General features: G+C 41.2%; 1 protein-coding gene across 1 annotated transcript; it reads left to right on the top strand.

The window, feature by feature from the left end:
* Positions 1–4,885: 4,885 nt before the first annotated feature.
* Positions 4,886–8,168, top strand: LOC108799995 (serine/threonine-protein kinase SBK1-like). The gene is made up of 4 exons (XM_018571947.1): positions 4,886–4,963; positions 5,805–5,973; positions 6,935–7,137; positions 7,332–8,168. Exons 1-4 carry the CDS (start codon positions 4,886–4,888, stop codon positions 8,166–8,168), a joined length of 1,287 nt encoding a protein of 428 aa, XP_018427449.1.
* The last annotated feature ends 2,563 nt before the right edge of the window (positions 8,169–10,731 follow it).

Here is a 10,731-nt window from a genome sequence, read left to right as displayed (position 1 = left end):
CTGAATATCCTCATTAACATATGAATTAGGAAGCCAATCCCCACGAACATGATTAGAGCTGACCTGAGTGTGAAAGTTTTTTCTCTATATTATGTATATTATATATTGTATATGTTTATTATGATATTGAGCCAAAAGTTTGAACAGAAACCAGAGTGTGTTTTTAGAGTGATTAACACAATCTCAGTGTTGTTACATTTGCCTAAGTTCTTGTAGTATTATTTTTTTTTAAATGTAAATAGTTACCACTTGATATTGCCAGTTTATGTTTTTCTACATATTAAGATGTGTGGGTCGAGGTGCATTGTTGGTAGCATTAGGGAAGTGCATTGTAAAGCACCAATGTGTGTTAGAATGTGTTATCGCTGCATGTTCCCAATGCATTTTTAAATCATTTTTTGGAGTGGATATCATTTTTAAACATGTCACATTGCATTGACTTTTATAGGCCTTCTAATTAACCTAAACACAGAGAAAATGGGCATGCCATATTTTTTAAGACTCATTCCAATGTAGCATTAGGATTGACACACACACTATCTATTATAGGGAGCACACACACCCAGTCTACATCATTAACGGTCATTTTCAGTTCTTCCATTAAATCATCCCAAATAGTTATTCACTTTTGTATCACTTGTTCTTCCTACTAGATTGTAAGATCTCACAAGCAAGGCCCTCCTACCTCCTGTACTGACATTGTATTGTCTTCCTCAGTTTTGTAAAGTGCTGTGCAAACTCTTGGCACTACATAAATCCTGAATAATAATACTAATAATAATTATTATTAGTATTATTCGTGTATATACCAATGTCTCATGACAGGAGCTTCATTAAGTACAATACAATATATGTTGGCATTCAATATAAAGTGTACACTGACGTATGGTTGATGCATTGTTATTGATTTTAGTGAAAAACACATGGATGGTAAATCAGCCCTTAAGGCCAAACTAAAACACTAATAAAAAAAATGCTAGCAGATAGGTTTTAATGGCAGACTTGACTTTTATTCCTCTGGCTCTTCTGCATGATAGGTCTTCCACTGACTATTAGATTTGTTTTCCTAATTGTAAAGAGTGGATCACTGCACAATCTTCATACCTGGCCAGCTGATAGCGAAGACTAAAGACTCTGGGTGACTCTGAAGATGGCAATGGAACAGCTAGGAGGAGGACACTGTGCAATGTTTAACTTGCTGTATATACTGTGCATAGTTGTGCATTATGGCAGGAACCTCGGGGACCCTTTTTTGATGGTTCCACTTTATGCTTAAAGGAGAACTATGGGGTTAGGGCTTTTCCCCATAGTTCTCCTAAGGGTAACGCGAGGACACACACTAGCGTCCTCCCATCACCCAAAGCTACAGCTAGAGGTATACTGAGACGCCACAACCGGGACAGATCCCAACTTTACTGTCGAGATCCACCCAGCTGTGTGAGTGACAGCTGGCTCTGCCTATCTAGAGGCAAGTCCCGCTGTACCCGCCCCCTCCCCTGTCCGTTCCGCCAGTCAGTGCTGGAGGTTCGGCCATGGGAGGGGGGGGGGATCCCTGCAGGGAGCCGTGAGTGACAGTCTCAGCTCACTGCAGGGATAGATCGAGAAGTGAGAGAGTCTCGATCTACTGTTTGTATTATTCAATTTAGATTCAAGTAAAACAAATTAAAAGCTAACATAGAATTTGCCATTTTAAAATTAGTCTGATAGGAAGTTTCATTTTAAAACTTTGTTTTACCTGTCTGAGTTTCAGCATGTTTAATCCCATAATGTATTCACTAGAAAATCTTTACAAATGCAAATTAACCAGAACAATTGGTAGTGATTTGTATAACATTTACATGATAACTCAGCCAATCAAATAAGCCACCATTGTCTTCCTTCCCCGCCCACCTTCCTTGTATAAAGTGGGCCTCTCCCTTCTCTCATCAGTGACTTTTAGAGATTCAGGTATTCTCATCTACTACATCACAGCTGAAGATCTGGAGATAGTGTCTTGGGTTGATCTTTAGGGGCACAGAATATTAGAAGAAAGACTTTGAATCCATCACAGAAGAATCCCCCACCACATTAAGGTAAGATAAGTTTCATCTAAACAATCAATGTATCATTATTGCTTTATAATTCTGAATAATTATCCTGCAGGGGATTAATGAGGTGTATGTAATAAATTATTTAAAACCTATAAAATATTGTCAAAGGAGTGGGTGGAGGTTCAGGAGAGAATAATATGTAATAAAAAGATCAACCATATGAACGAATTGCTTATAATACACGTGCAATAAAATCAGTAATATGTACAGACTTCAATAAGAAACATTCTCTTTGTATTATATTAAACAAAGTTGACTGAACTGTGTTGAGTTCTTTGCCACGGAGGACTTTCTCTTGCCAAAACTGGAGTACAACATTTTACATCATTATCTCACTGGGCATTCCCTACAATTAATGTCACAAAGTCTGTCCGGGTGGTTTGAGGTCTTGCTGGAAACATAAAGATGACATTGAGAACATGCCTCCAAACTTTTAGGTGCCTAAAAAGAGGATGACTCAGATTTACCATTGGGTATTTGAAAAAAAAAACATGGTGTCACTCAAAGTTAAACTGGCTCATTCTAGGACTGAGCTGCAATTATAGGGAAGTGTCACTAATATCTTTTGATAACCTTTAGTATGGCAGCTGCAGGCTTGCACTTGGGTACAACAGATGTGGGAACCATTTTCTCATATGTTGCATGCTAGTGCTGATTAAGATTACACTACCTTACTTGAGTTCTGTGTTGATACCCCTGACAATATATAATGAATCTGTGAGAAAGTATTCAGCATAGTTTGATCGTCAACAAGAAAGCATAGTAACTCCTGCAGTTCATCATTTTGGTGTGCCTGGCAGGAATATGAAGGTCTGGTGCTGAGAGCAGATATACCTTTCCATCAATATTGGGGGGATCATCCAGACTAGTGTTATAGACTTAGATGAGTATGTATTTTAAATAAAAGAAACCATTTTTTTTGGTCTTAGACACATATTAGGGTGTTTTCAAGCAAATGACCTTTGTGTTTACAAGTCACTGGATTTTCTCTTTAAACTTTCTGGTGGCAGGTTTAGACAAGAATCCCTAGTGGCCACTGTGTGTATGATCCCGAAACCAAATTCAGATGATGCCAACTGGTCTAATTTTAGACCAATATCCCTTCTGAATGTTGATATTAAAATCCTGGCTAAAATTCTTGCGACCAGATTAAATACAATTATAGGTGACCTTGTTCACAAAGATCAGGTAGGCTTTATGCCACGCCGTCAAGCTGGAGATAATGTATGCAGAACTTGTCTTTTGATAGACGTTGTCAGAAAACATAATATCCCATTAATACTCTTATCATTAGACATGCATAAGGTGTTTGATTCTTTGTCTTGGTCCTACCTATTTGACATACTTGGTCGCTGGGGGTTTCGGAAAATAATTCTGCACCTGGATTCCCACGCTCTATTCAGAACCTGTGGCATCAGTGAAATATGCTACCTACAAAACAGCACCTTTTCATATTCAAAGGGGGACACGCCAGGGATGCCCCTTGTCTCCCCTCTTATTTGCCTTAGCTATTGAACCCCTAGCTGTGCTCATCCGTGCATATCCCGACATCACAGGTATTTCAGTAGCAGGACAACACACCCTTTGTCTCTTCCCTGATGACATTTTGCTCTATATCTCCACACCACACATCTCTCCCCAATCTAATGTCACTTTTAACCACATTTAAGGCCCTTTCAGGACTGTCCATCAATCCTACTAAATCCAAAATACTTATTTCCTTACCGACCCACCCACCTTATACTGCCATTAGAGACTAAGTTCCCCTTTCAGTGGGAATCTACCTTTCTCTCCTACCTTGGAATAAACCTTACCCCAGCTTTTCCTACCCTATATGCTTCAAATTATCCAACACTGACCACTAAGCTTTCCAATATGTTAAACATATCCCCTCTCCTGGCTGGGGAAAATAGCCATCAAAATGACAGTTCTCCCAAAACTTTTACACCCCTTTCGCGTCCCCTCAGTCCCAATTACATCCTATATCTTGAGGGTATTACAAAATACGATCTTCAAATGTATATGGTCTAACAAGAAATTGCGTATTTCCAGGTCAGTCATGTACCAAGGTAGGTCCTCAGGTGACTTGGGAGTCCCAAATCTCCATAAAATACTTTCATGCTGTGCAAATTGCTGCCATTTCCAAATACAATGCTACTGGAGAAACACCTTTTTATGGATCTCCCTAGAGGCGATGAATTGTGACCCCACAGCCATCGATAATTTCCTATGGATACGGCCTGGTAATAAATCCTTTATCAATCACCCGGCACTCCCTCAAGATATGGGACTAAGTGAAATATTCCAGTGGTCTTATTTCGACATACCTTCCCCTATTATCCTTTCTCCAGAATCATTCCTTCCTCCCGGGCCTTGAGTCCCCCTCCTCTTTTTGACTTTGGGCCGCAAAACAAATAGCGCTTCTACACAAACTAACTAATGACCAGGAAGTTACCCCCTATCTTACAATCTAAATATAACTTGCCCTCCAACTAAATATTTAGACACCTCCAAATCAAACACTTTATTCAATCGCAAATCAAATTCCCAATAGCCTCTTCTCAAATGACACCCTTCAAAAGAATTTGCAATCATGACGCTCCAGGTCTAATTTCACAACAATATTCCTCCTTAATAACTGACACAGGCCCACCTCAACATGTGTACATGGTCCGCTGGCACACAAACCTCAACCTCACGCTTGACTAGGACACCTGGTCCCAAATATGGGAAAGCACAAAGTCATGCTCCAAAAATGCATTGATCCTAGAAGCTAATTACAAAGTGCCCCTCCGATGGTAGAGTGCACGTCCAACTGGCTCACTGTGTGCCAGCCCATGACTGCCTCTGCACCAGGGGTTGCCGTGAAAGTGGTACGTATCTCCACATATGGTTGTTGTGCCCGGTAGTTGCCACATTCTGGCGTAAGGTGTATAAGATCATCTCTATACTAATGAATAGACATATACCACCCACCCCCCAGGAAGCTCTTCTCAATGTAAGACCAGTAGGCCTCACTACCTTACAATTTAAACTAATGCTACATGTATTATCAGCGGCCAAACGTACAATATCTAGGGTGTGGATGTCAGATTCCCTATCCATCTCAGAAGTTAGGAATAAAATCCACTGGACGTTCTACAATGCAAAACTTTCAGCCCGACTCCAAGATTGTATGCTTAAACTTGAAAAACTCTGGAAACTATCATGGTTTACTCATTTTCTTCCCCCGTCGTTTGATCAACAACTACTCACCCTCTGACACCAGCTCTCTCCAAATTCACACTCGCCTTATTCGGGTCTCCATCCACAAATTGAAAATAGGTGTTCTTCCTACCCCTACCTGTCCCTCTCCTTCCCACTCACAGTCTTCCCCTTTCCTTTTCTCTTTCCCCTATTTACCTATTGGTCCTGCTGCTGTTATTTTAATATGTCTACTAGACTGAAACCTATTGATGTCTCCTTTCCATATTTGACCATTATGCAGTTTGTTACCTTGATAGCTGACCCATGCCTGTTAATTTTGTCACAATATCACATGCTATTCTGTGCCACTACTAGACATGTATGTATCGATGCTACATTATTTTTTGAATTTTTTTTAAAACCTAATACATGTTGAAAGGAAAAAAATCCAAAATTCCAACAGTTTCTCTTTATGATTGTGTTCTTCCCTCTAAACAATGTAACATGTTTTATTGTATTGCTCACCAGGACATCATGGCCGCCGGTCCCCAAGAAGTGGATGATCTTCTGGATGGTCTTGTCTCCTTCTCCTCACATGGGCTGCAGCAGATAGACTTAAAGGAGTATTTCCACATAATCAAGGAGCTTGGAAAAGGTGGTTATGGAAAAGTGTTGTTGGTGAAGGACATAAAAACAGGTCAGTGAATTATTTCTAAGCACAATTTCAATAACCTACTGCAAAGATGTGTGTATATGCATGTTCACTTGACGTAGCAAGGTATTTAGCCTTTTACGGGGTGGCCACTAATTGTAGACTTAAGTGACATTACACTCTTTGTGTATCACTCGGCTGTAGATCCTCCAATCATCTCTGAATTGGTGCTGACACTGTCCTTCCTTCTGGAGGGGGGGGGGGGGTATTTTTGTTCCCCATGGTCTCTGTGTGTGTTGTAAAGTAGTCACCGCTCCAAGCTCATTCATGTGATGGGCTACAATCTCAATACAAATTAGTAACCTAAATGTGAGATTGTAGCCCATTACGGGAACAAGCTTGGAACGGTGAATTGTAGCATACACTAGTTAAAATGTTGCCACCTTTGCTGTCATTGGTGATAAAGCTTTCCTGTACTAATGAATTGTGTACAGGAAAACATTCACCACATTGCAAGCAAAGGTGGAAACATTTTAACTAGGAAAACAAACATTCTCCCGAATGCAAGCAAAGGTGGGCACATTTTAACTAGCGCTACAATTCACTACCCCAAGCTCGCTCCCGTAATGGACTACAATCTCGCATTTAGTTTAACAATTTGTATTGATATTGTAGTCCATCACAGGAGTGAGCTTGGTCTCTATTCTGCATAATGGCTCCACCTCCCGTCTGCAAATATTCAAATGTAATATTTCCTATTTAACAGATCAGTTACACAGAAAATAAACTGTTTTCAGTATATTGAATACTTATTATACACAGACATATGATCATTATCTTTAAAGACATACTGGTAATACATATTAATAATCTTATATGGAACATACTATATTTTTAGTCTGGTAGCAGAAGATCTTCCTAAAACTTTTCAGATAAAAAAAATGAAATCACAAGCTGATAATTCCCAGTTCTTGATCTAAATCAAATTAACATTTTGTTTTCACAGGTCAAAGAATGGCAATGAAGGTCCTGGATAAAGTTAGGACCAGTCGGCGATCTTTCCTTCTGGAGTTCAGCATGGCGTTCTTTCTTTCGTCTCATCCCAATATCATTGGATGTAATGGCACCGCCTTCACGACAAATGACTACTTTGTATTTGCCTTAGAACTGGCACCTGCTGGTGATCTGCTCTCTCTGATTTTACCAGAGGTAAGTATTCTAATGTATTAAGATTAGCCCAAACTTTCTTGCATTTTAAGTCTTATGACTTCCCATACTATTTTATATCGTGTTTTGCTTATTTATATATTTATATTTCTAGGTGTGAATTCCAGAAGATGCAGTAAAGCATCTATTGTATTTTTTATATATGTAGTTATATTTAAGTATTTTATCTTTTTTAGGTGGGAATTCCAGAAGATGCAGCAAAGAGGTGTGCGGTGCAGATCTCCAGTGCTCTCGAATTCATAGCAGAGAAAGGACTGGTCCACATGGATATAAAGCCAGAAAATGTGTTGGTGTTCGACCAAGAGTGTCGCTGTGTCAAGCTCACAGACTTTGGCCTTGCTCGGGCCAAAGGGGCAGTGATTAGAGCAAAGGCAGGCAGTGTCTCCTACATGGCTCCAGAAATGTGTGTAATGACTCTTTCGGAAGGGCTGGCTGCAGAGGCCACCCTTGATGTGTGGGCATTTGGAGTCATCATCTACTGCCTACTCACTGGGGAGTTTCCATGGCAGGTGGCCATTTCCGATGATGAAGGATATAAACGTTTTGTTGACTGGCAAACCAATTCACAAGTTGATAATCCTCCTGTGACATGGAGCAAGATTCCCACTGGGATACTAAAGATGTTTAGTGATCTTCTGGCCATTGACCGCAGTAAAAGAAGTCAAACTACAGAAGTCCTGAAGTACATGAGCGAAAGCTGGAAAGAAGAAACACCAGATTCAGCCACAAAACAAGAAGAGGAGAATCTCATACAAACTGGTTCTGCAGTGCAGCCTGGTGAACCCGTGTGTGAATCTTCACACCCGGAAACTGAAAGGAATTCAGACAACTCACAGAGCAATGCCTCGGTCATGTCATCTCTCAGCTCCATGTCCTGCCTTTTGTCCACGGACACTTCTGAATCTCAGTGCGAGATGACTCCACACCCACAGAAGGGCCACGTGCCAGAGACACCGATCATGTATGATGATGAAATGTCTTTCCATGTTGGTGCAGAGGTAGACATTGGATAGATAAGAATCGGTGAGTGACGGCATGTTCTGAAAAAGCAGCAACAATGGACATCTGTCTCAGGTATGTGGCTTTCTTGAGGGAATGAAGGGATCATAAGAGTATAGAAGTGTTTTGTAATAAGTCAACTTCACAATTTAGGGGCAATGTCACACTAGAAAATCTGCACCAATTGTTTCAGTATTACTCTTTTCACCACCATATTTACTATGTATGTTCCATTGTTACTAAAGGCATGCCATCCCTGTATAGTTCATATCCCCGATATTTCCTTATTTAGAGGGAATATTCCATAGAACAGAAACCCTCCTCCCCTCTGCTCTCCGTCGTTGCCCCTTTTGTTGTACGTGTGTTCCGTTGCCCCTCTCCTGAAGTGCATATGTCTTGCAAAAATTTACTATTTAACTGCTAATGTTGTACCAAACTATAAGTGTGTTCTTTGCCTACATGCTTTATGCTCCTCTCCTGCAGTTAGGAGGTATGTCAATGATGGAACTCTTCTTATCCAATCTTTGAGTGCTGAGGATAATCCTTGCATTTAGGAGAATTAAAGTAGAACTAGACTCAAGGGGACCAATACTAAAGGCCTTCAAGCTAACAATTGTTCAGTGTTATCAGTCTAGAGCGGTCAAACCAGTGAGGGATGATCAGGGCCAGATTTACTCTCTCTGCTGCACCAAGGCCAGGTTCGGTTCTGCAATGCACACCCCTAGCCGCTTACACCCCCCCCTCCCCCCCCATGGAGAATGGCAGACAACTTCCCCTCTGTACATTTAGCTCTGCGTAGCGAAAGCTAGAAAACAACTACATGTCCGGCGCCTGGAACTACATGTTCCGGGCATCGGGCGATAGGGATTCCTCACCCCTGCTGCCCCTCTACTCCTTCCTGCCCCGAGGCCGGGCCTTGGTTGGCCTCGTGGGAAATCCGGCCCTGGGGATGGTTGATATAGTTCACTGCCCCTTTGCAATTATTTTATTTTTTGCTATCTAACATTTTAAGGCTGTTCATTTTCTAAATGAGACCGCACACCTATATAGCCAGTCCTATTAACCTTATTTATTAGCATTCCAAAAATTAAAACTGTACAAAAAATTACTGCAGAAAAATGCAGTTATTTTCTAGAGAAGTAATCTTATAGAGCCGATCACATGCAGTTTATCACTATAAATCCCATTTTCATGTTTTGTATTTTGTAGATGATTTTTCTCTAACCCTATTCTTCTACATTTTCCATAGATAACAAGTCTGGACTCCCCGTCAGCAGATAAACGGGACCCCCACCTGGTACATGTGGGTGTAACTTGTACATATATCAGCAGTTCCTCCTCCTGTGCACTAGGTGGGGCTCTTGATGTTTCTCCTGCATCCTTAGGAAAATCTATTTCAGGTCGATGGACATAAAGAAGGTGGGTTTAATTATTGGATTGATTTCAGTATGTTAATGTATATGTGAGTTTTTTGTCTCTGCTATTATAATAGGTTGACAATCTAAATAAAAGTATTTTTTGTTCTTTCTACCCCATGTGCATGGTCTGCAGTTTTTTTATAACTCATGTGTGAATTATACTGTAAAGGCGGGGGGGGGACAGATTTTGGTGCTGGTAATTTCATTTCCCAAATTAGGAAAGTGAACTTAACCTTTAATGCACATTGTGCATGTTAGAGAGCGCTGTTGAGCGGCTATCACAGTATGGCACACAGGGGAATGGGGGCAGCACTCAGTGCTTACACACAATGTCCTGTGCGTTCATTTACTTGCATGTAAATGGCGCGGGTGGCAAGTTCGTTTTTTATTCAAGTTATTTTTCTGTTTCCTTTATCACGTTTTAACAGAGGTGGCTCTCTAATTAGGCACATTAAGGCCCCACACTCGCAAGGGCCTTGTGTCCGCCTAATGCATTACAGGGGACCTTAGCACTGCTGTGCACAGGCAGCATTTGGAGCCCCATCACATCCAAGAGTACATCGCAGCCGCTGAACATCTCATCTCACCATGGGACTAGGGATGCATTAGGGACTCCTATCACCTCCAAAGGGAGCTGTTTGAGGGGGGGAATGTCAGGACCGTACCCACAGACAACTCTCCCCACTGCAGCCTCAGAGATGGTCGGAGATTTCTCCTTATAGTCTGTAATCAGTTGCAGCGATCTGTGTCAGAGGGACGGACAGACGATTATAGGCTGTAACGAGAAACCGGTGACAGTCTGTGAGCTTCCTTCCATTGTGCCGTCTACTCACTGTTCCTGCTGTCATCTGCAATCCTCCCCATTCCAGCAGCTGGCAGCAATAGCCAGCCTGTTATTGGATATTTCAAATTGCAGTAACCAATAACAGGCTAGCTATTGCACCGGCCCACTGCCTGCTGTCAATCAGCACAGGGGGATCTGATGGAGAACTTTCTCCTTCAGGTCCCTCCTGTGCTGATTGACCGCAGACAGTGGGGTGGGTGCAATAGCCAGCCTGTTATTGGCTACTGCAATTTGAAATATCCAATAGCAGGCTGGCAATTGCTCCCAGCAATAAAGTTTAAAAAAAAGTTAAAAACTAAAATAATAAATATATTT

The sequence above is a fragment of the Nanorana parkeri genome, unplaced genomic scaffold, assembly GCF_000935625.1.
Source record: "Nanorana parkeri isolate BGI_ZX_2015 unplaced genomic scaffold, ASM93562v1 scaffold1875, whole genome shotgun sequence".
Taxonomy (NCBI): Eukaryota; Metazoa; Chordata; class Amphibia; order Anura; family Dicroglossidae; genus Nanorana; species Nanorana parkeri.
Note: the sequence above shows the minus strand (reverse complement) of the source record. Positions and strands in the feature narration are given on the sequence as shown.

Excerpts from the sequence above, each read along its gene's own strand:
- LOC108799995 (XM_018571947.1), top strand. The coding sequence starts at position 4,886 with ATGGTAGAGTGCACGTCCAACTGGCTCACTGTGTGCCAGCCCATGACT. Across the intron at positions 4,964-5,804 it reads CAGGGGTTGCCGTGAAAGTG|GACATCATGGCCGCCGGTCC; the intron begins GTACGTATCTCC and ends ATTGCTCACCAG. Across the intron at positions 5,974-6,934 it reads GGTGAAGGACATAAAAACAG|GTCAAAGAATGGCAATGAAG; the intron begins GTCAGTGAATTA and ends TTGTTTTCACAG.